A 25,049-nucleotide genomic window follows, 5' to 3' on the forward strand; every position below is an offset into this window, starting at 1 on the left:
TTGCTCATTCTGTTCTTAGCATATGCAGGGGTACCATTGCAAAAAAAATTATCCACATATTTCACGTGTGCTTAAATTTTACTTGCAATAAAATGTGATTTAAACATTCATCCCTGGAATAAAGATACATTTCTATTAGAGTTTGAATAGTGAATTTAACAGGTTTTGATTATGCAAAAAATCTTTCCAATAGATGTTTATTCAATATTTAGTCTGTTTTTGAAATTGTTCCAAGTACTTTAATTTTCATCACTTAACCTTCAAAATAACCTTAGGAGGTAGGTCCTATTATTGCACCATTTTATACATGAGAAAACTGACGTTCCGTTTATGCAAACTGCCCCAAGTTAAGGTTAGATCTAGAAATGGAACTCGGGACTTCTGATGCCTAAAAGCACAGTACATTGACCATAACCATATGAAGGTAAGAATTCAATGAGTTTTGATTTCCAGGTTTCATTTTTCTTTTTAACTAAGCAAATTTCATTTTCTTTACATGTGCTTTATAAAGGGATAAGTGAACACTGATAGGATGGATATAAAAGAGAAGAAAAACTATAAACAATAAAATCCAACATTAAAGAAGAGCATTAATGAGATGATGGCTTTCATGTGTCAGGCCACTGTGATTCCACAGCACAATGATCACATATTTATATGTGTGAATGGCACCAAGTAAGTCAAAATGGTCCATCTGGCAGATTCATTTAGACCCAACCAAATCTGCTTAACAAAACCATTCTGTATATAAAGTAGTTTATTGCTTTGGTATTTTTTGCATTGAGATGTCATGGAAGGATTAAATAGAAACATGTGAAATCATTTGTTCATTTATTCATTAATATGTTGTCAAATTCAGTTTTCTATACACTATGGTGTTTATTCCATTTTCTGTACTATTAGATATACATATTTAAAAAAATATTTAACTTATTTTTAAGAAGAAATTAAATATTTTCTGAAAAAGAATTTTATTATTGTTCTCTAGCAACAAACCTGAAACAAGCCTCATCCAACTCAACTAATTCATTTAAATACCTTTGCTCCACAGCAATTTGTCTACATATCTAGTTTACACAATTCTCTTCTACATAACACTGTTTAACCCTGTTACATAGTATATAGTTAAAGAACATTTTTGTAATAAACATGTCTCTCTTTTGATATGATACAGAACAAATTTGTCATACTTCTCAGCAATCACTCAAATATATTAAAAACGTATCCTTCTTTAAAAGGCACACACATTTACAGGTTCAAATCTTTATTGTTTTAAAATTCTACATGTCTTTTACAATACAATATTTTGTTATTTAAATGACCTCTAAATGGTTAATGTACAATGAATATGCTTTTTCTGAAATCAAACCATGAATTACGATTTCATCAATATGATTATTCTAAACCAAATAATAAAGAGGTTGGGAAGGTTCCAGTGCTGCATTTGAAACTGTCAACAGCACAGACTCTTCCCTTTAGAACCCAGGTGACCACTGTTGAAAGTGCTTTCGAAGATAGATTATGGCTGATCTTAACACCAGTCTATCAAATTAAGAGTTTCTTTTTGTTTTGAAACATCAAAGGGCATTTAAAAAAATAAATGAAACAATTTGCTTTAGTAATCTACAGAGGCAAACTCAAAGTTATGATTATCTGCATGCAATAACACTCCTCTTTAAATAGTTTTGAAGAATTTATACATTTTATAAAGAATGTGTTTAAGAGTGCAAGTTTTCTGATATTGATTTCACAAAAGGACAAATGCTGGTAATAATAACTAACATTTAATATCTAAGTTCAAGCTAATGTATATGTAACAAGCAATTAATATGGCTAACCATAAGCCACAATGCAGGGTATGCCCTTTGAGAAAATGAACTAGTTTGGTCCGCATTTCTAGTTATTTGGGTAAAAAAAAAACCAAAACCATTTTAATTCAGCCAAGGGTTTTGATGAATTTATTGTTCCTAAAACGTAGCCAGTTAAAAAGTAAATGATATACACCAATGAAGTATATTGTCACGGTGACTTTTGTATAAAAAGATGGCCTGCTGTTTTTGGAGTGATGAATAAGCACTGTAGGACAAATCAGAAAAATGTCACAGAACGTTTAATTTCTTCCATAAGTTATACTTTCTTATTCCACGACACAGCTTTCACTCTGTAGAACTTTGTCCCCAAAGGAACTTTAAATCTGTTTTGTGCCTAAGAAGAGAAGAAAAGGAATCACTTAAATGGTTAAAACCAAATTACAGAGGTACTGTCCTATCATACTACTCAATGTGAGAGTACTCGGGGCTAAGAAGCATGGGTGAGAAGTCTTTACCAAACTACACAAGATCCAGCCCTTACATATGAGAGTACACTGAACCACTAATGATGGAAGAAAGAGCTGGTAATCACCGCTCAAGAATATAGTACAAAGGGAGACGTATGTCATGATTTTAAGTATCAAAGAATCAATATACAGTTTAAGTTTCATTAGCGTTTTGGAACAGAGGGGCCCCAAATTACAGTGAGTCAGGAAAAACGCTCATTAGATTCCACTGACTCCGCAGCACTGACACTCCTAACATAGTCAGGTACATTTTTAGTCATCACATATTTTGCATTATCTTTCTTCAATGGGGGTAGTATATGAAAAATAGGAAACAACTCTACTACAAATAGATTCACTTTTAATCATCAGTTATGCTGTGTGTTCTTTCTTTTTTTGCACAAGAAAACACTAATAACTTGACAGTTACAGAACAGAAACTTGTAGTTACTTTCACGTATAGGCTGATGAATTGTTGGTAATCTACCTACGTCTACTCTCTAAAGATAAGTAACAAATACTTACAAAATTGGTGGTTCATACTCACACTCATTAAATTCAAGATATTACTCAATCAAATGAGCTAAAGGACAAATGACTACCCTAGTAACAATTTCTATGTAAAGCAGTATGTGAATCTGAATCTTCTTGATAGTTCCTAGGTTTATATCATTTGATATAGTTTTTACCTTTTTGGCTTGACAGTATTCCTTTTCCATTACTTTTCCAAGTACCCAGGGTCTTCTAGATGCACCTGAAGCTGTTGAATGAAATTGTTAATTTCTTTTTAAAAGTACAGGTATAATCACTCATGAAAACAACTGCCAGAATCAAAACTAATAAAGTTCTCAAAAGTGAAAGAAGGTGTAAGACTTTTAAAACAAATCACTAAAATACAAAATGGTTTATAAATCAAAAATGAATTCATTTTACTTTTCAGCCAGTAATTTTGGCTTTACTCATTAAATATAGATGGTAAATCAAATCACAGAACTAATAGAGTTCAAGAAATACAAATAATCCAAGTACAAATCATGAACAGATAAACCTAGGAATTCTAAATTAGCTCAACAGTGCCATCTACTGAAAGTGGTAACGAAGATGACCATGTCCATTTCTGAAAGCAGACAGTTATTCAGACAAATTTTATTTTCTAGGTTCAAAGCAAAGTACTGCCCTTTTCTTTGGTTGGGGGGGGGGTGCTTTTAACACCAGTGCTCAAGGGCAAGAGCTGAATCTGCCTCACATCTGTACTCCACAAAAAATGACAGTTAAAGGGTTAAGCACCAAAGTCTGGAAAGACAGTGCTTTTGTGAAAGGGAGGTGGAAAATGTGGGAGCAGACAGGATGAAAAGACTAGTCCTCATAAAGCCGAAGTGTGACAAGCTAAGAAAAGGAAAGTACTCGTTCTATTTTTAAATTCATCAGAAGATAAGTTTTTAAAAGAGTCGATTTCAAAAGTATTTGGCCAGTAAATTATCTGGTTTAGGCTAAAGCCTTTGAGATTCCTAAGAGAAGACAAAACTGATTTTTATTCCCTAAACATGATTTGGCAACATATAAATGAAAGATATCATGAGTAAACTATCAGAAATAAAATACACAGATACATCACATGATAGAAAGATAAAAGCCCCTACACCACAGGATATGAAAAATACCCTAAAGAGTATTATAGCACTTCACAGACAATTCATGACTTCTGAAAAGAATGATCTAAAACTAAATGCTTATGTTTTATGTTTGAGGAGTAGTAAGTCCCACTGTCATGGGTACAAAAAACACTCTAATAATCCCCAAAGCAATGACACAGGGGTAGGGTAGCATTATTCCCAATTGGTATCCTCTGTTCTGTATTTCTCAAAAAAAGGGTGGAGGGGAGGGAAGGCTGGAGTTCCTTGGTAAAGTAAGATTATTAAAGAAATTCTTTTTTCCAAGACCTGTGAGAACCTTTAAAATGGTAATGTGTACTGTAAACCTCTAAGAGTATGCAGTGTTTCCTAGATTTTTTTATTTAATTTTTTAAAGATTTATTTGAGAGAGAGCAAGAGCATGTGCCATGTGGAGGGAGGGAGAGATAATCTTCAAGCAGACTTCCTTGAGTGTGGAGCCCAATATGGGGCTCGATTCCAGGACCCTGAGATCATGGCCTGAGCTGAAACCAAGGGTTGCACGCTCAAGCAACTGAGCCACCCAGGCGCCTCAAGTGTTTCCTAGATTTAAACACTAACTTTCCTATTCTTGGGAAATGCATATTGAAATATTTAAAGACAAAGATCCATGATATATATAACTTAGGCTCATACAGTTCTGGCAACAAAAACAAGCACACGTTTATGTATATTTTTGTATTTATGCATTTAGACATACACACATAGAATAAGGTAAATGGGGCAAAATGTTAACAGTAGGTGAATCTGAGTAAAGGTAGATGGTTTTTTTTTGTTTTGTTTTGTTTTGCACTGTACTTATTATGTAACTCTGGTAAATTTAAAAATCATTTTCAGGGGTGCCTGGGTGGCTCAGTCCTTAAGCGTCTGCCTTTGGCTCAGGGCATGATCCCGGCGTTCTGGGATCAAGCCCTACATCGGGCTCCTCTGCTGGAAGCCTGCTTCTTCCTCTCCCACTCCCCCTGCTTGTGCTCCCTCTCTCGCCGGCTGTCTCTGTCAAATAAATAAATAAAATCTTAAAAAAAAAATCATTTTCAAATAAAAAGTTTAAAGAAATGAGAAAAAAGAAACCCACAGAAAATTGAAAAAATACCAAGTTCATTGTTTTCAAGACACAAAACCAGTAAGTTGTAAGCTTATCTTCTCATTTTTCAAGGTTATATGAAAACTATACAACTCTATGGACATCAACCCATCACCAACAGCCATGATGGAGTGATCATGTGACATTGGTCTAGTTCAAGAGCTGGCATTTGCCTGTGTTGGTAAGTCATTCCAAACAGAAACATCAATGTAAATGGACATATATTCTTGTATTTTAATAATTCTATTTAAGCTAAGTATCCCAAGGTACCTATTCTTTAAAGATCAAAGTAATATATAATAGGCACTGTAATTTAGTAAATTTTAACAAAACTTTTTTTTAAGCCTTAAAAAACTATCTATTGACAAATTTAATGAAAAACAAGGCAGGAACATAATAAATAGGACAGAAAAGACACTTTACGGCTGGAGAGAATGTTTTTTTCTAAAATCGTTCTTTATTGCCTTCATAAACAAATGAGTGTGAACTAAAGCTCAAATAGGTTGCATTTATATGGGAATTCTGACAATATAATTCTGCTTTTGCTAGGGTATGAGATACTGGACCCAATCGTATTAAATACACTCTAACTTTGAACAGTTCACAAAATCCAGGAAAATAATCTGTATAATGCAGATTTTACAAAAAACAAACATATTAAGCAGAGTTCCTTCTTAGTGATTTAATTCTGTTATAATTAGATAAGAGGGTAGAAACGTCTTTGATATATTCTCTATACTCAAGGTTTAATATTTTAGTTATGGATATGACACTTACCACCCTCACCTGGTTTGAGATCCAGGGCAGGCAAAGACTCCGAATGCAGAAAATACAAGGTTGGACTAACAGTAAATAACACGTAATTGTCATGGCGCTCATCTAGGATGATGAGTACCAAATCTCCCACCTGAAAACTGAATAAAGGAATATAATTTATTGTCCTCAATGGTTACTGTCATCCTCTTCTGAAAACTTTAAGTATATATTCTGCAATGTTCAACTCTATATTCAAATATCAATGCATTATTAAAACTCACATTAACATTTTTTTTTTTTTTTTAACTCTACCCTGCTCCCAGTGGGAATGCTGGTCATACACAGCACATGTTCAAAGGATAATGCCCATGACTGTCAAAAGACCAAAATTTATAAATCCCCAATACCATCTATTGTTTAAAAAAACAAAACAGATGCTTGGATGAAGGGGAGAAAAAAAGCACCATTATAGTCACCAATCACAGGAAGAGGATATTTATCCTCATCTTCCATCTTAGAACATGAAACAAATTCCAAGTGAACTTACAGTTACAGCAAAGAAAGACTACGTACAATTTTTCCTGTCTCTAGGTATAGAGCTCTTCAATTTGAAAGAAAAACCTACTATGCTCAGTTCATATACTTAACTAGTTTTAAACAAGTCAATGGAAATTACTGCTTTAGGGTGAAGGCCTGAAAGAAGGAGCAAAAGAAAGAAATGGGTACAACTGCCCATATAATTTAATTGGTTCTGTGTCTTCAGAATAATTTTTAGAAATGTACAAAATCTGTACAGGTCTTGAAAGTTAATCTTGTGACCTTACTGAATTTATCAGTTCTAGTAGTTTTTTGATGGAACCCTTGGGGTTTTCTATATAGTATCATGTCATCTGCAAATAGTGGAAGTTTTACTTCTTCCTTGCCAATTTGGATGTCTTTTATTTCTTCTTGTTGTCTAACTGTCGTGGCTAGGACTTCCCGTACTATGTTGAGTAAGAGTAGTGATGGTTACCAGAGGGGAGGTGGGGGGGGATGGGCGAAATAGGTGATGGAGATTAAGAGTACACTTATCATGATGAGCACTGAGTAACACGTAGAATTGTGGAATCACTACATTGTATACCTAAACTAATATAACACTATACGTTAACTGTACTAGAATTAAAATAAAAAACTTAAAAAAAATAAAAAAAAAAGAAAGTCAATCTCAGATTTCTTAGTTGTCAAGATAATTTAATTTAGTAGGCCCCGCACCTGCTAAATCATCAAACTCACTGGGAAAGCTTTTAAAGGATAACAGCTTTTTCATTAATTGCTTATCCTACAAATACTTGATGCCTACCTAACAAGATGTGGCAGGCACTCTTGTGGCTAAGTACCTGGACGCCTTCAAAAAGGTGGACAGAGCCTCTCTTTAGGCAGTTAAAAAAAGTTGTTGTTGTTTTTTTTTTTAAAGCTCATCTCACTCTAATCTTTAAAGGCCAGAAACTGGATTTGATATGACATACAGCTGATACATAAAAGCAGATACCAGCTAGCGTTTTTAACATCACTGAGAAAAGATAAAATTCTAATGAGAAGTTGAAGTCAGAAACCACAGATGCCTAGGAACCAAAAATTAAGTTGACAGATCTGATTTTTGTATCTATCCTGACAGGTATAGAAGACTGACCAGTGTCCATGTGTTGCTAACAATGCTTTTTGAAAACTTTACTACAGGGACTCTCCTTTCAAATAGCCCATGCCAAAACCCAATATACTACTACAGTATAATGTGGTTCTAGAAGACTGTCTATGAAATTATTCAACTGATAAATAGTATATTATGAATTTGTAGTGTATCAATAAAATGAAGTCTGAAAAATAAAAATGAGGAAACACTGCAACTTAAAAAATCTCCAATCTAATTGACTCTCCAATCTAAAATGTAAAAGGCTAAGGTAATAAATGGGATTTAAAAGAGATGGCATTAGCTGAAAAGTGAAGTAGAGTCAAAAGGACTATTTGTGTATAAATGATAACTGAAGCTGTAATAATGACTTCAAATATAATCCTAATATTTCCAAGAATAATAATTGAGAAAAAACTACACTTTCTAATAAAAAATTTTTACTACCAATGGGTACAAAACACTCAGCTGAATGCACCTGAATCTGGAGAATTAGAGCCACTGAAAAATATTTTCATTAACAATTCAATACTATCCAAATCAATAAATTTATTTCACACGGAAAACAGAAAATAAAAATATAATACTTACTCTCTAATAGCTATCTTTTCAGAATGCCTTGAGGATACTGAAGACATGCTCTGAGACATCTAAAAAAAAATGAATAAAGCTCATACAATTAGAGCACCACATATGCTTATTAGGTCCTTGCTGCAAAAATTTCTTTCGATGTCACACATATTCACATCTGTGTCCCAGCTTTTAAAGAGTCCAAATATGAGGTTCATTAATATAATTCCTTTCCTCAACAATGATCTGCAGTGGACAAATTCACCTACATTTTTACTTATGGTATTTTCTTAATCAAATTTGGCTGCATTAAAAACTATTTAAATATAGAATCATATTTTATTTATAATTACATAGTTAATATTAAAAAAATCACAGAGTAGAAACTGAAAAGTTTTGGAGAAGCGTTTCCCAATTATAATACATCAGTTTCAAATCTTTCCTTTTGGTAAAAGAACAAACCAAAAAACTCTTTAGGAAAATCTTATTCAAAGGTCCAATATCTAACTAGGAAAACAAATAAATACAATACTCCTCTGGTTAAAATGCGGGTGGGAGAATAAAGTTCTGAGAGTTGGTAACGTCCCTCACTTACCTTCAAGGCAACTTCTGAGAACTTCAGTTTAAAAACCCACTATTCTCAGAGAACCCAGAAATGGACCCTTGGCTCTTTGGGCAACTAATCTTTGACAAAGCGGGAAAAAACATCCAGTGGAAAAAAGACAGTCTCTTCAATAAATGGTGCTGGGAAAATTGGACAGTTACATGCAAAAGAATGAAACTTGACCACTCTCTCACACCATACAGAAAGATAAACTCTAAATGGATGAAAAGACCTCGATGTGAGACAGGAATCCAACAAAATCCTAGAGGAGAACATAGGCAGCAACCTCTTTGACATCGGCCACAGCAACTTTTTCATGACACATCTCCAAGGGCAAGAGAAACAAAAGAAAAAATTAATTTGTGGGACTTCATCAAGATAAAAAGCTTCTGCACAGCCAAGGAAACAGTCAAAAAAAACCAAGAGGCAGCCCACGGAATGGGAGAAGATATCTGCAAATGACACTACAGATAAAAGACTGGTATCCAAGATCTACAAAGAACTTCTCAAACTCAATACATGAGAAACAAATAAATCATAAAATGGGCAGAAGATATGAACAGATACTTTTCCAATGAAGACATACAAATGGCTATCAGACACATGAAAAAATGTTCAAAATCATTAGCCATCAGGGAAATTCAAATCAAAACCACACTGAGATACCACCTTACGCCAGTTAGAATGGCAAAAATGGACAAGGCAGGAAACAACAAATGTTGGAGAGGATGTGGAGAAAGGAGATCCCTCTTACACTGTTGGTAGGAATGCAAGTTGGTACAGCCACTTTGGAGAACAGTGTGGAGGTCCCTTAAAAAGTTAAAAATTGAGCTACCCTAAGATCCAGTAATTGCACTACTGGGTATTCACCCCAAAGATACAGACGTAGTGAAGAGAAGGGCCATATGCACCCCAATGTTCATAGCAGCATTGTTCACAATAGCTAAATTGTAGAAGGAGCCGAGATGCCCTTCAACAGATGACTGGATTAAGAAGATGTGGTCCATAGGAATATTCTTTAGTCATCAGAAAGAACGATTACCCAACATTTGCAGCAACATGGACGGGACTGGAGGAGATTATGCTAAGTGAAATAAGTCAAGCAGAGAAAGACAATTATCATATGGTTTCACTCATTTATGGAACATAAGAAATAGCAGGAAGATCGGTAGGAGAAGGAAGGGAAGAATGAAGGGGGTAAACAGAAGGGGGAATGACCCATGAGAGACTGTGGACTCTGGAAACAGAGGGCTTCAGAGGAGAGTGGGGTGGGGAATTGGGATAGGCCGGTGATGGGTATTAAGGAGGGTACATATTGCATGGTGCACTGGGTGTTATACGCAAATAATGAATTATGGAGCATTACATCAAAAACTAAGGATATACTGTATGGTGACTAACATAATAAAAAATTTTTATTAAAAAAACCCCCACTATTCTCATCAGATGCTAAATAATGAAAGGTGTGATTGTCATTCATTTCCTCTCCTGATGAGCACAATGGAATGGGACATGCTAGCTGATGAAGAATGTTGCCTTAGCTCAGATGGGACTGTTTGCTCTTCAAACAGGCTTTAATCCATTTTTTATGCCACCACACGATACATAGGACATGTGTCCCATGGTCTTGGGCCAGAAAGGATGGCAAGGATACCTATACTTTCTAAGCACAGTGGGTCCGTTACACAGTTGTACAAATCAAGGACAAATAAATGGATTTCTCTTTGTTTAATAAGTCTAATTCTGATGCTCAGAATTTCTTCCACTGCCCTCTGAACATTATCTAGAATGATGCAGGGTCTCATTAGCATTTGGAAACAAAATGAAACAACAATAAATAATGAATAGAAAGGCCTAAAAGTGTAGCAACTTATTATCAGAATCACCCAAATGGAATGAAACATGAGAGACTATGGACTATGAGAAACAAACTGAGGGCTACAGAGGGGAGGGGGGTAGGGGAATGGGATAGACCGGTGATGGGTAGTAAGGAGGGCACATATTGCATGGTGCACTGGGTGTTATACACAACTAATGAATCATCGAGCCTTACATCGAAAACCGGGGATGTACTGTATGGTGACTAACATAATATAATAAAAAATCATTATTAAAAAAAAAAAAAAAAAAAAAAAAAAAAAAAAGAATCACCCAAATGGTCTATATGCTGCCAGTGAAGACAAGTTTGACTATCCATCTTCTAGACCATATTCAATTTTATTTTGATGTTTAAAAAAGCTTAAGTTTTTCATATATTTATTATAAATGAGGGCTTAGATTTAAGAAAAAACTGTGAAAACAGTTGTAAATTGATATGAAAGTATGCTTTACACTGAGACACCTCTCTGGGTGGGAGTGGGGTATTCTCTGGATCTGAAGGGCAAAAATCTTTCATTCATAAACACTTCCCAAGCATCAACTGTGTATCAGTTACTACTATCCCAGGTGCTAACAACAGACAAAACTGACTATAACCCTTGCCAAACACAGCTTATATCCTATTGGAAATACTGCATTAAACAGCATACTGAATGATGTTTGGGATAGGCAACTCTTCTCAGTCTTTTTGAACAACAGTTTGCTCTGCTTATAAAAACAGCAAATAGCCTTAAGATTGTCTTGGTGATAAATTAATGATTGACTAGAATGACTACAGACTAATTGTCTATATGACTGATGACTGTAGAATTAAGATGTAATTTATGCTGTTTAAGTTGGGGAAGAAGGGCCTATGAAAGAAAGCAGATGTTTCCCTACAAGACACAATCTTTAAAAAGCTCAATTCTAATCAGTGCCTTAAAACTTTTCAATCAAAAGTATTGAACACAGGCCTTAGATTATTCCTATTTTTTTGTAAATAACGATTATTAGAACTTAAAAAATGAATTGCTTTATTAAAGCATGTAAGTTCAACTGTATAACTTTAAGTAATTGGTTAAGTTTGCAGGTTAGAGTAGAACCAAGATTAATTCAGAAGACCATATAGTGTCTCATGCAAGGTATCAAGGTCGAACAGTATACATAAAAGAAAAAACAACAAAAAAAACCAACCACAACAAATAAAAAAAGAGAGGAAGACAAACCATAAGAGACTCTTAACCATAGGAAACAAACAGGGTTGTTGGAGGAGAGGGGATGGGGGATGGGGTAACTGGGTAATGGACATTAAAGAAGGCACATGATATAATGAGCACTGGGTGTTACATAAGACTGATGACTCACTGACCTCTACCTCTGAAACTAATAATACACTATATGTTAATTAACTGAATTTAAAGGAAAAAAAGGGGAAGGGATACAACGTATTAATTATGCACACTTACATGTGAACATGTTAATTTTCAAAAGGCCTGTGAAAAGTACCTCTAACTTAGTTACCTATTTAAGAATCCTAACTTGATGTTACAAATACATGTAATTATGGGATCCTGAATGATCATAGCTTTTTAATCAGAAACACTGCGTTGATTTTATTGACTGATTTTAACATTAGTAAGGTAGTTCACGTGGTCAGCTCTATGGCCACAGATAGTAGTAACTCTGACCCAAGGTCATCACTCTGAGGTCATCACTCTGAGAATCAATTCATTAATGACCCACATGGCCCAATGAAACTACTAGAAATAAATTAATCAACCCATACATATCTCTGATAGTATTTATAATAAAAGATAATACAAAACACTTTGAAATGCCAACATCTATTGGGTAAGAAAAATAACTTACCAGTCTTTGATTTAACCGCTTGTTTTCTTCTTCTTTCAGCTGTAATGTCTGTGGGAGAAAAAAAGAGACCTGTGGTTTATGCCCTGTACCTTCTCAAATTGAAACTTAATAATTGTCAAAATTTCCTGAATCTTCACATTAATGTTCTGATCTAGTATGAAAAATTAGTGAGTGTATTCTTTTTTATGGGTTGTTTCCAACTGTTTTAATTATTTACAGGCTTAAGAGAGAATTAGAACAATTTTAGGTACACTTACCTAAGCCTAGAGTTCTCACAGTTTAATATGCATTACAATTACTTGTGGCACTTGTAAATATGCAATAAATAGCTGAGATCTATCCCCAAAGACTCTATATAGGGGGTAGACAGGAGATAGGAATAGGTATGGCCTAAGAGGAGGATTCTGTAATTGTTAATACACACCCCAGCTGATTCTGACAAAGGTGATCACACAACCTTTTAATAAAGAAAATGCAGAAAGTCTTAAAAGCCAAAGGAATGAAAAGTGGTCTATGAATAAACATACGTTAACTTTGGATCAAAATTATATATAACCTGATAGTAAAACTGGGAGGAAACCCCTTATTGCCAAATTTTTTTGTTCAATTAATCTCTAAAAAAACCCCTTAACTTTTCTTCTTCATTATACATATTCTATTTTCACCCAATTCTAGAAAATAGTTATCTTGCTTCTGAAATACATGAAGTTCACATTTATAATGTTTTGCTACATTCTGAACTGCTATTGAATAAAACCATTATTCCATATATTCATTTTATAAAGATCACCAATCTATCTTACTGACAGAGACTTCATTTATTGGCAAGAAATGAAAATAAGAGGACTGAAATACTACTGCCAAACATTTAGCCAGTTGGGTTAAAAAAAAAAAAAAAAAGACAGACAGGATTTCTCAAAACATTAACCACAAAAGTGACCATAAAAAAAAGGATCTAATTTATAAACACAACTGGGTATGTTTTCAATATAAGGTTTATGTAACTGCATCCCCAGAGGGAACACAGCAAGCACTGTAGTTCAAGAAAGCAATTTACTTACTCGTTCTAACAGCATTATTCTCTGTTTTTCTTCAGATAGCATATGTATATTTTCTCTAAAAGAGAATGATTTATTTTAGTTTCAGTTGTTTAAAATTCTGGATTTTACATTTTCCAGTAAGATTTGGAAATTTAACTATTAATACAGAGCACTTAAAAAATTTAAAGGTTTGCACTAAATTTTCAAAAGCAGCCTGTTTAAATTAGGATTTTAATGGTGTATATTCTTTGTACCAGGTCTTGAACCCAGATCTACAAACCATTTGAAATTATAAGCAAAACTTTGTGCATGCATTTTTCTAGAACTAAGGTCTTTTGAATTTTAAGTTTTTTTCCCCCAGGGATTAAGAACCACTCTTCTTCCTATGTGTGGGTTAACCCATGTTACCAATCAAGTGGTACTTCTTGGGTGGCTTCACTATTAAAACTAGAAACAAAACAAAATGCTACACACCCTTGAGTAAGCTACAGAACTTAAAGTTTTATTTTACAAAAAATAAACCAAGTATCAATGAAGACTTCAAAAGTACTACTAAATGACTATAAATGTGCTAGTTACTGTGCCATGTGTGAATCTGCCCATCACACTAAAGTACTCAGAAAAGAAAAAATGTAACAGGGTGTCGGCTTGTATTTTTATTTTTACTACTATTAGGAAATAAAAGTGTGAGACATTCAAAGTATAAAATATGATTTGATATATGTACACAGTGTGAAAGCAGACCCTCCACTGAGTTAGCTAACAGCTCCATCACTTACCTTTTTTACAAGGCAGGGAGAACACTGAAATTCTACTCTCCTATCAAATTTCAAATATACAACACAGTGTTATCATTTACTGTCCACACGTTCTATATATCCTCAGGTCTTATTCACCGTATAACTGGAAGTTTGCAACGTTTTTCCCTCACCTCCTGTCTCTTGGCAACCACTTTTCTATTCTGAGTTTGACTTCTTATTTAAAGAGCCTACATATAAGGTATACTATGCGGTATTTGTCTTTCTTAGTCTGGCTTATTTTTCTTAGCATAATGGCCTCCAGGTTCATCTACATTGTTTCAAAGGGCAGAATTTCCTTCTTTCTTATGGCCGAATAATAATCCATTATATATTTTTATTCACCATTTTCTTACCCATTTTCTTTATTCATCCACTGAGGAATACTTAGGATGTTTCCATATGTTGGCTACTGTGAATAATGCTGCAATGAACATGGGAGTACAGGAATCTCTTTGAGATGATGGTTTCATTTCCTTTGCATGTATATACCCAGAGATGAGACAGCTGGATCATATGGTGGTTCTACCTTTAATTTCTTGAAGAGCCTCCATCCTGTTTTCTATAGTGGCTGTGCCAGTGTTTACATTCCCACAAATAGTACATGAGGGCTCCTTCTCCACATTCTTGCCAGCATTTGTCATCTACTGATTGTCTCTTTAATAATAGACTTCCTGATAGAGATGAGGTGACTGGTATCTTGTGGTTTTATTTTTATTTCCCTGATTACTAGTGACACTGAGCACCTTTTCATTACTTGTTGGCCATCTGCATGTCATCTTTGAAAAAACACCTAATTTTTGCCTACTTTTTACCTGGGTTGTTTCTTTGCTATTGAGTTGTATGAATTTGTTAGGTATTTCAGACATTAATAATTTATCATATATATATGATTTGCATATATTTTTTCCCCACTCCATAGGTGGCCTTTTCATTTTGTTTATATATAGAAGCTTTTTATAGCCCCACCTGTTTATCTTTGTTGCCTTTGCTTCCAGTGAAAAACCCCCCAAATCACTGCCACAGCCAATGTTAAGGACCTCGCCTCCTATATTTTCTTCCATGAGTTTTATGGTTTCAGGTCTTATGTTCAAGTCTTTAATCCATTTTGAGATGATTTTTGTGTATGATGTAACACAGGGATTCAATTTCATTCTTTTGTATGTAGCTATCCAGTTTTCCCAACACAATTTATTGAAGATACTATCCTTTCCCCATTAGTTTTCTTTGCTCCCTTGTCAAATTTTAGTTGCCTAATATATGGGGTTTGCTTTCTAGAATCTCCATTCTGTTCATTGAGCAGCATTGTAATACAGTTTGAAATCAGGAAGTGTGAGGTCTCCAGCTTTGTTCCTCTTGCTCAAGACTGCTTTGGCTACTCAGGGTGTTTTGTTGCTTCACGTGAATTTCAGGATTGCTCTTTTCTATTTCTGTGTGAAATGCCATATAAATTTTGATAGGATTGCCTGAAATCTGCAGAATGCTTTGGTTAGTAGATATTTTAAACAATATTAATCTTGCAATCCATGAATACAGGATACCTTTCCATTTATTTTTGTGTCGTCTTCAATTTCACCAATGTCTTATAGTTTTCACTGTACAAATCTTTCACCTCCTTGGTTAAATTTATTCCTAGCTATTTTATTTTTTGATGCAACTGTAAATGGGATTGTTTCCTCAAATCTCTTTTTTAGTTCATTAGCATATAAAAACATTACTGATTTCATGTCCTGCAACTTTACTGAATTTATGATTAGTTCTAACAGTTTTTGGTGGTGTTTAGGGTTTTCTACATATAACATCATGTCATCTGCAAAGAGATAATTTTACTTCTTCCTTACCTATTTGGGGTTTTTAAAATTTCGTTTTCTTGCCTAATTGCTCTGGCTAGTACTCCATTACACTATGTTGAATAAAACGGGCAAGAGTGGGCATCTTTGTCTTATTCCTGATTTTAACAACTTTTAGCTTTGCACTGGTGAGTATGATGTGGGTTTCTTATATAGGTACATATAGTACATATAGTACAACCCTCATATAGGGTTTCTTATTGAGGTACATTCACTCTATACCCACTTTGTTAAGAGTTTTTATCATGAAAGGATGTTGGAAATTTTATTAAGTGCTTTTTCTTCGTATATTGCAATGATTAAATGATTGTCATCCTTCGTTTTATTAATGTGGTGTATCACACTGATTTGCAGATACTGAACTACCCTTGTATCCCTGAATAAATCCCACTTGATCACGGTGTATGCTTTTTTTCAAAAAATATTTTATTTTTTGAGAGAGAGCAAGTAAGAGCACGAGATGGATGAAGGGCAGAGGGAGAAGCAGGACTCCCTGCTGAGCAGGGAGCCTGATGTGAGACTCAGTCCTGGGACCCTGGGATCATGACCTGAGTCAAAGGCAGATTATTAAACAACTGAGCCACCCAGGCACCCGTATACTCCTTTTAATGTACTGCTGAATTCAGTTTACGAATATTTTACTGAGGATTTCTGCTTCTGTTCATTAGGGATATTGCTCTGTATTTTTCTTTTCCCTCCCTTGTCAGGTTTTGGTATCAGGGTAATGCTGGCTTCATATAATGAGTTCAATAGAGTTCTTTCCTCTTCTAAGTTTTAGAATAGTTTCAGGAAGTTTGGTATTAGTTCTTCTTTACAAAATGTTTGATAGAATTCACCAGGGAAGCCACCCAGTCCTGGACTTTCTTTCCTGGGACGTTTTTGATTACAGATTCGATCTCCTTACTATTAATTGGCCTGTTCAGATTTTCTATTTCTTCATGATTCAGTCTTGTTTGGTTGTTTGTTTCTAGGAATGTATCCATGTCTTCTAGATTGTCCAGTTTGTTGGGAATAATTGTACATAGTTTCTCTTATGATTCTTTGTAGGTCTGGTATTAGCTGTAATGTAGTGTTGTAATTTAATGTTTTAAATTCTTCTTCATGTATAATTCCCTAATTACATTTTAAGCAACTTGACTGAGGCAGGAATTTTATCTTCTAAATGTTAATTCTTGCAGGAAGAGGATTTGCCTAACGTAAGGTCACAAAGACTTACTTGTAATTTTAGCTTTTACATTTAAGTCCGTGATCTATTTTGTTAAGTTGTCTTGTAAATAGAAGATCCAATTTCATTCTTTTGCATGTGGATATCCACCTGTCCCAGCAGCATTTATTGAATCAAAGGCTATTATTTCTCCACTGAATTGTCTTGGCACCTTTGGCCATAATGCAAAGGTCCAACTGACTATAAATATAAGGGCTAATTTCTGTATTCTCAATTCTATTTCAATACACATATACATTCACATCTATAGATATATAAACACATGTATATAGATCAGGCCATACTATCTTGATTGCCCTAGCTTTGTATTAATTTTTCTAGTAAAGATGTGTGTGTTTCCAATTTCATTTTTCTTTTTTGCATATTGTTTTGGTTATTTTGAGTTCACTGCATTTCCATATGAATTTTAGGACCCACTGTCCATTTCTGAGAAAAAGGCAAATTTTAACAGCAATATTGTATTGAATCTGCAGATCACAAGAGTATTGCTACCTCAACAAAATTAAGTCTTCCTTTTTTTTTTAAGATCTCATTTTTAAGTAATCTCTACACCCAACGTGGGGCTTGAACTCACAACCCTGAGATCAAGAGTCGTATGCTCTACAGACTGAGTCAGTCAGGTGTTCCAAGATTAAATCTTTCAATCAATGAACATGGGCTGTCTTTTTAGGTCTTCAATTTTGTTCAACAATGTTTTATAACCTTCAGTGTATGAGTCTTGAACTTCTTTTGTTAAATTTATTCTTAAGTATTTAGATTTTAGTGAAATTCTTGAGATTGTCAATATACAAGATCATGTTATAGATACAAATAGAGATAGTTTTATTTCTTCCTTTCCAGTATGGAATGGATGCCTGTAATTTCTCTTCCTTGCCTGAATGCCCTTTATAGAAGAACCTCAACTGATCTTTTTCTTCTTGATTTTTATAGGAAAAGCATTCATTCTTTCATCACCGAGTATGATTTTACCTGTGGGCTTTCTTAGATGCCTTTTATTAAGCTGAGGAAGTTCTCTTACTCAGCTTACTTTTACTTTATTGAGTGTTTAAATGCTTTCTCTTTATTGATACTAATATGGTATATTACATAAACTAATTTTTAAATATTCAGCCAATATTGCATTACTGGGATAAACCCAGTAAGAATCCCTTTTATGTACTGCTGGATTTGGCTTACAATTCGTATTTGTTGAGAGTATCTGCATTGATAGTTAGGAGATATTTTCTTAATGTATTAGAACTGAATTCGATGTGGAGTTTCTCATTCAGTAGGACTCGGAAGGGTTCTCGGAAGGGTTCTAAGGTTTTAATTCCTAAGGAGTTTATTGCCAGTTCTGATATTGCTTATTTAGAAAAGGAACTTGAAGAATGACTGCTAAATTACTATTTTTAATTTTTCTAAAATAAGCAGTTAGTTACTTACACTTTAGGAAGTCTAAATAACTTTAGAAACACAAATAGAAAATTAAGGGGGAATTCCTAAAGTAGGCTGAAATAAGTAGAAACCTAGCACATTTAACAAGCAATTAGAAAAGGACCAAGTTGGCATTATCAGCCCTAGCTTCGATTTTCTTTCTTTTTCTTAGTTTCATTGAGGTATAATAACTGATACACGCAAAAATCTGCACATTTCATTTATGCATCTTGATGAGTCTAGACATATGCATACACTCATACCACCACCGCAACCAAGGAACTAGATATATCCATCAAATTAAAAAATTTCTGTGTGTATTTGTAAGAGAGAGACAGAGAAAGGAAGAGAGAAATTTTGATTTAACACTTATTAGTCTTTTCCTTGTACTTCCTTACTCCACATTCAAAGTAGTCTACTTTAAGAAATACTGTATGTTAAAAATCTTCAGTCTTTACACATCTATAATAGTTTTTGGTATATAATATAAAATATAGGTTACTCCAATGTCTCATGTCTTTTTCCAAACTGATTTAAAATGCCATTAATTTCCATACATCCATGGGTTTATTCAAGACAACCAATTCTAGTAATCTATTTACCTGTGACTTTATCAACAATATATAAAGTTAATTATCATCTATATAGCTTAAGACTATATCTTAACACCCAGCAGGATAAATTCCTAGTCACTGATATTTTTTGAAAATGTTATCAACTGTTTTTGCACACTTATTTTTCTATATGAATTTTCACAATCAACATCAAATTTTACCTACGTATCCTGTTGAAATTTCTGTTGCACATAGATTAAATAACTGAATAAATCTGATGAGAAAACAGTATCTTTACAATACTGTATTTCCATCCATCTTTAACATTCAAGCCTTTTAATATCTTTTATAAAGTTCTACAGCTTTCTCCACAAGGGTCTTGCACATTTTTTTGTTAAATTCATTACTAACAAATTATTTCCTTAAATTTTCATTGGGATCTCATACACCCACACACACATGCACACATGTATACACATATACATACATATATGTATATATATACACACATACGCATTCAAATCAGCTTTTGCTGATAAATATATGCAAACTGCTCTATTTTGATATATTTATGACATACATTCTGATGTGTAGTCTTATTATTTTTAATAGTTTGTTAGGTCTATGTGGTTTGAAAAGCATATTATCATGAAATTGTGACAGTTAAGACTTTACTTGCCAATCTTAATGTTTACTGTCTTGCAGAATAATGATGATAACAGCTGGCATTCTGGCATGCTTCCTAAAATTATGGAAAATGCCTCTAAATGTTTCGACATTGAATATGTTTGCTCTAAGTGTCTCATGTATACGCTCTCAAACTAAGAAAGTTCCCCTCTATTCCTAGTTTGCTAAGTTTTTAAAAAAATATTTTTAATGGGCACTGACTTTTATCAGTTGTCATTTCTGTATCCAGATAATCACATAATCCTTTTCATGTGATCAGTGAATATGGTTACACCGAGATATTCTGAGGCTTAATTATTATCGCATTCCTGAAACACTCCATTGAGTCATAATGATCATCTTAATACTCCATTGTATCTGAAATGTTGAAATTGTCTTTTGGATTTTTTACACTTATATTCAAATGAGATTAACCTTTTTATCTTATTCTCTATAAGTTTTAAAACCATACCTGTGGTTATGGTTCTATTCATTCCACGTATTTACTTGCACCTTCTCTTTGCTTGATATTTTATTTATCATGGCTCGTATACTTTTATCAATTTCATTTTCTAATACATACTTCAGATTATATAATTCTTCCAGTGTTACCACCTTCATTATATCACTCATTTTTTGGTACCCTTGTTTAGATTATTAAACAACTAAATTTCCATTTTCTTATCAACACCGATGTTGAATATATAGATATTCAAATTTCCAAATGTATCAACTTCTGATTTTCAACTGCTTATGTTTAGTGGCCGGAATTATATCAATATCTAGAACTTTGAGACTTCCTTTATGATCTGGTATATAGTGAATTTTCCTAACTGTTTCTCTATTGCTTTATTTTTTACTTCATTGTGTCCTGAGAGGAAGAAGTTCTGTTACTGTGGCTCTGAAAAGTTCTCATTCTAGTTTTAATCCATTTTTCATTCATACACAATTGATCAAAGTCCTATTTTCAAGCATCTACAAGTAACAACCAATTGCTTATGGTAAAATTTGCCCTCTCTACACATGAAACTTTTTCTTAAACTTGTAAAAACCTTTTGCTTTGAATGCTTTATATATTCTTTCCCTTATCATTTTTCTTTAGGTGCTTTTCATATGTAGAATTCAATTGGATACCTTTTTCCCCTGAGAGATTTTGTTGTGGTAGGTTAATTAACTTTACAGATTTTTTTTTTTTAAGATTTTATTTACTTATTTGACAGAGAGAGAGACAGCCAGTGAGAGAGGGAACACAAGCAGGGGGAGTGGGAGAGGAAGAAGCAGGCTCCCAGCAGAGCAGGGAGCCCGATGTGGGGCTCGATCCCAGGACCCTGGGATCACGCCCTGAGCTGAAGGCAGACGCTTAACGACTGAGCCACCCAGGCATCCCTAACTTTTCACATATTTTGACTTATTTCTGTCATTTATGTTTTCTAATTACCATGGGCTCTTTAGACGCTTCTGCCTTGCCTTTTTGAATTAGTTTATTTGCTCCATTTTTCACTTATATTCTTAAAGCCTTATATCTTTCCAAGACTCAAGTTAACCAGTTTCTACTCCTTTCTTTTAAACTAAACAGAAAGCTGCATACATTTTTACTTTTCAAAAAACTCCCCTGCCTTCCCCAACCCAATGAACACTCACCAAAATAAATATATTTATTACTACAGTAACACCTTTTCCTCCTAGGTAATGGACCTCAAAATTTAAATACTTCCTGTAAATAAAAACAGCTTGACACTACTGCAGTGATCCTTATCCTGGCAGCCTATGAAAACTTTGGTGCACATATGAAGTATGAAAACAGGCCGAAGTGATTCATATATATATATATATATGTATATATATATACACAATCGTCTGTATTAAGATATTTCTCAAATTTATAACTTAAACGAACTTAAATGGCACAATTTTCAGAAATATGGGCAGTGGGCAACCAGGAATGCTACATATATTTCCTATCTTTACAGCTTGTAGCTTAAAGAAGTGCACTAGTGGTTTAAAAGCCTGTATTACTTAAGGCAGTTGAAGACATGTACTTACTGTACAGACATCATGCTTGTTTCCATTGCTGAATCCACTTTTCCTTCATCTTGCGTTTCCATGGCTGATCTCTCTGTTTCACCTGGGAGTTCAGGTGCACAAGCTCCATAAAGTTCTGGGGCTGCAGCTACATACGCTGAAGGAACAAAACTGCTACTACGCAACTTACTGACTTCTTCCTCAAGTTTTTTCTTTTCCTCAAGCAAACGGGCGCGATCTTCAGATAGTGACTCTATCAAATCTGAAGGCCCCCCAAGTTGAGATAACATTATAATACATCTCATGTGATTTTATTAATTTTAAAAAGGAGTTAAAAATATATTATGAAACATTACTAACCTTTATCTCGCTCTTGCTGTTGCATTGTACTTTTCAACTTATCGCTAAGATCATTGATTATGTTTTCTTTTCTCATTTTCTCTCTTGTTAAAACAGTGTTAAAATTGGTCTGGAACGAGAGAATGACAACTACTTAAATCACCTGCATGTACACAGCAGATAGGCCTAAAGAAACTAGCAAATATTTTTGCATGGTGCATTTGTATGTGGAGAAGATAAAGTGCAATTCATAAATGTTCATTTTTTAATAAGAACGCTCTACTGTGGAAAATACAATGTGACTGTGTTGTCCTGAGGTTCCATATTAAGATATGCTCCAATTTAATACCTTGAAAATGAATTCTATTTTCTCATTATTGTCAAAGGAAAAGCACTAGCAGATGATTTTAAAATTGGGAAGGGAGGGAGGGAGAAAGAAAAGAAAAGAAAAGAAAAAAGAAGAAGAAAAAGAAAAGAAGGAAAGAATGAAAGAAAACAGTAAGTGCTGTTACACACTTTACTTTTTCTTTAATAATCTTCCTGCTTCTGGAATCTTCCTTTTCTCTTTGGCTAAGTCTTGATTACCACAGAAATATTTTATAGAGATGACTTTATCCCATCTTCTCTTTTCTGGACATTTGCAATAGCCACCGCACACCTGGTTAATACTAACTGGACTTGTTACCTTTAGTTTTTTATAAAAACTTTCCTACTGTGAAGCTCATGTATCAAAGTGCCTGCACAGATCACATTAAGCCTATATGGCAATTCTAACTGCAATTTCTTTTATAAAGATTACTGAATTGTTAACAGTTTCATTTATAAGACGTCCATTAAGATCTTCTTTAAACTTAAAAGCAATAGATGAATGGTAAATAATCTAAACAGACTCTTCCCATCTGCCCAGCATTTCCAATTCCAAAATTAATAATCTATGATCCTTCAATGTATAATGCCAATACTGCTAAAACCTGGGAGACTTAATAAGAATATGGCATTTTTAGATCAAAATTAATTAAAGATTGAGTTAAATATCATTTCTAGCCAGAAAGCATACATGAAGATGTCTCAAAAGGAACATTTATGATGTCTTTTGTTAAGCCATTTCTCTATATTTTATGTATCTATATAAAATTAATATTTATAACAGTGTGTTTCAGTCAGTTAATTCATCCCAAATATTTACAATAGCATATTTTACCTAATTAATTCGTCCCCTACTTATTTTTGGAAATGAAAGCTCATAAAAGACCTCACAGAGAAAGCAAACGAGTGCAAGATACATTTTATATAGAATAAATTATACAAAGGAATGTACAACCTCAGATTTTTTAAAAACAGAGACATCATTAATGATCTCTTCATTGGTAATTCTTACTTAAAACTGGTTGCTACTTCACCTCCCTGAACACTTCATTTCAATGGCTTCTATAAAGCCACACTTTTCCTTTTTCTGGTTACTCTTTCTTATTCCCCTTTTCAAACTCTTCTTTATTTCCCCAGGCCTTAAAACTTAAAATGTAAAGTTCCTACAGGTTTAGAACTATACTACTATACTTTTCTTGAATTCTACAAAGACATTAATGTAATCACACCATTACAGGAAAAGGAAAATACCACATATATTAAACAAATGTGTTTATCAACTATAACATGTACCTGTTTCAGAAAAGCATTATTTGGGGTAAAAAAAGCAGGTCACTATTCTCCTTGGCCTGAGCTCTCAGCAGACATCCATCGTCCCCAAAGTTGCCCATGTCTGACAGTGCTCCACTCTTTCTCCCCACCCCAGCAGGCAATGCTGATTAAGTATAAATCTAATTGTTGCACTCCTTTATTTTCTCTCCAACTGCTGTCATCCAGGTATGTGAGGTGAAGCACGAGCTCCTGAATAAGGCAACCTAGTCCTTAGTGGTCTGTGCCTGTGCTTCCCTCACAAGCTTTACCCTCTCAACATTCTTCAATATTATTAATAAGGTTAATCAACAAAATTCAACAGTAGTCCATAATTATGTACCAGCAGTCTGTCACATGGATAAAAATTATAGAAAGTACAAGAAATTTGTAATGATCAGCATGTAATTCAGAATAATAAAATTTGAGAGCTTAGGGGGAAAAATTCAAATATCATGTGTGAAGTAGTAGAAGGACTTTCATTTTACAAAAAACTAATCTGAATCGAAAATGCTTTTACCATGAAGATATTTAATAAATATTATCAGGCTCAATGCAGGAAACTCGTATCTAAGATGTACGATGCCCCCAGTTACACAAAAATTTTTTATTTGTTAATTTATGTTTATCTTCTTTAGACCTGAAATAAATGAAACTAGGGTGGGGGAGAATATACCTGTTGTTCAGCAATCAGAGATGTTCGAACGTTTTGCATTTCTTCATTCTTTCTTTTCTCTTGCTCTTCAAGTTGTTCTAGAAACTTTGCTTTTTCTTCCTGAAGCTTTTCTTGAAGTTCAGCAACTAGGCTTGAAGAATCTTCTCTGGCAGATTCAATGGCAAGACTTGAAAATTACATATGGTATTAAAATTTTTTTGAAAATAACATATAATCATAAATATACCAAATATCACAATTAGGTGACATCAGAAAGGTTGTGTATCTTCCTTAAACCTAACAGTAATTAATTGCTGTTAGAGATATTTCTATGTAACCCTCCACCCTTTTTATCTACCAAGGAAAGGGAAGCAAGTAAAAGGGAAAAGTTTAACAGAGATTATATACTGACACCAAC

At 33.9% G+C, this 25,049-nt stretch overlaps 1 protein-coding gene across 3 annotated transcripts in view; it reads right to left on the reverse strand.

Moving 5' to 3' along the window:
- Positions 1-814: 814 nt before the first annotated feature.
- Positions 815-25,049, reverse strand: part of RB1CC1 (RB1 inducible coiled-coil 1) — a 90,846-nt gene continuing 66,611 nt past the window's right edge. Inside the window, exons 16-24 of one of the 3 annotated variants that reach the window (XM_040626170.1) lie at positions 24,653-24,797; positions 22,324-22,432; positions 21,985-22,225; positions 13,458-13,512; positions 12,397-12,444; positions 8,088-8,146; positions 5,849-5,985; positions 3,007-3,077; positions 815-2,205 (exon numbers count right to left, since the gene is read on the reverse strand). In XM_040626170.1, the coding sequence (XP_040482104.1) occupies positions 2,128-2,205; positions 3,007-3,077; positions 5,849-5,985; positions 8,088-8,146; positions 12,397-12,444; positions 13,458-13,512; positions 21,985-22,225; positions 22,324-22,432; positions 24,653-24,797 (943 nt within the window). In that variant the 3' untranslated portion in view covers positions 815-2,127. Of the gene's footprint in view, positions 2,206-3,006; positions 3,078-5,848; positions 5,986-8,087; positions 8,147-12,396; positions 12,445-13,457; positions 13,513-21,984; positions 22,226-22,323; positions 22,433-24,652; positions 24,819-25,049 lie in introns of all 3 variants that reach the window. The other 2 variants (XM_040626169.1, XM_040626168.1) reach the window with 2 other exon arrangements.

Source organism: Ursus maritimus, unplaced genomic scaffold (assembly GCF_017311325.1).
Source record: "Ursus maritimus isolate PB19 unplaced genomic scaffold, ASM1731132v1 scaffold_9, whole genome shotgun sequence".
In the NCBI taxonomy this organism is placed as follows: Eukaryota; Metazoa; Chordata; class Mammalia; order Carnivora; family Ursidae; genus Ursus; species Ursus maritimus.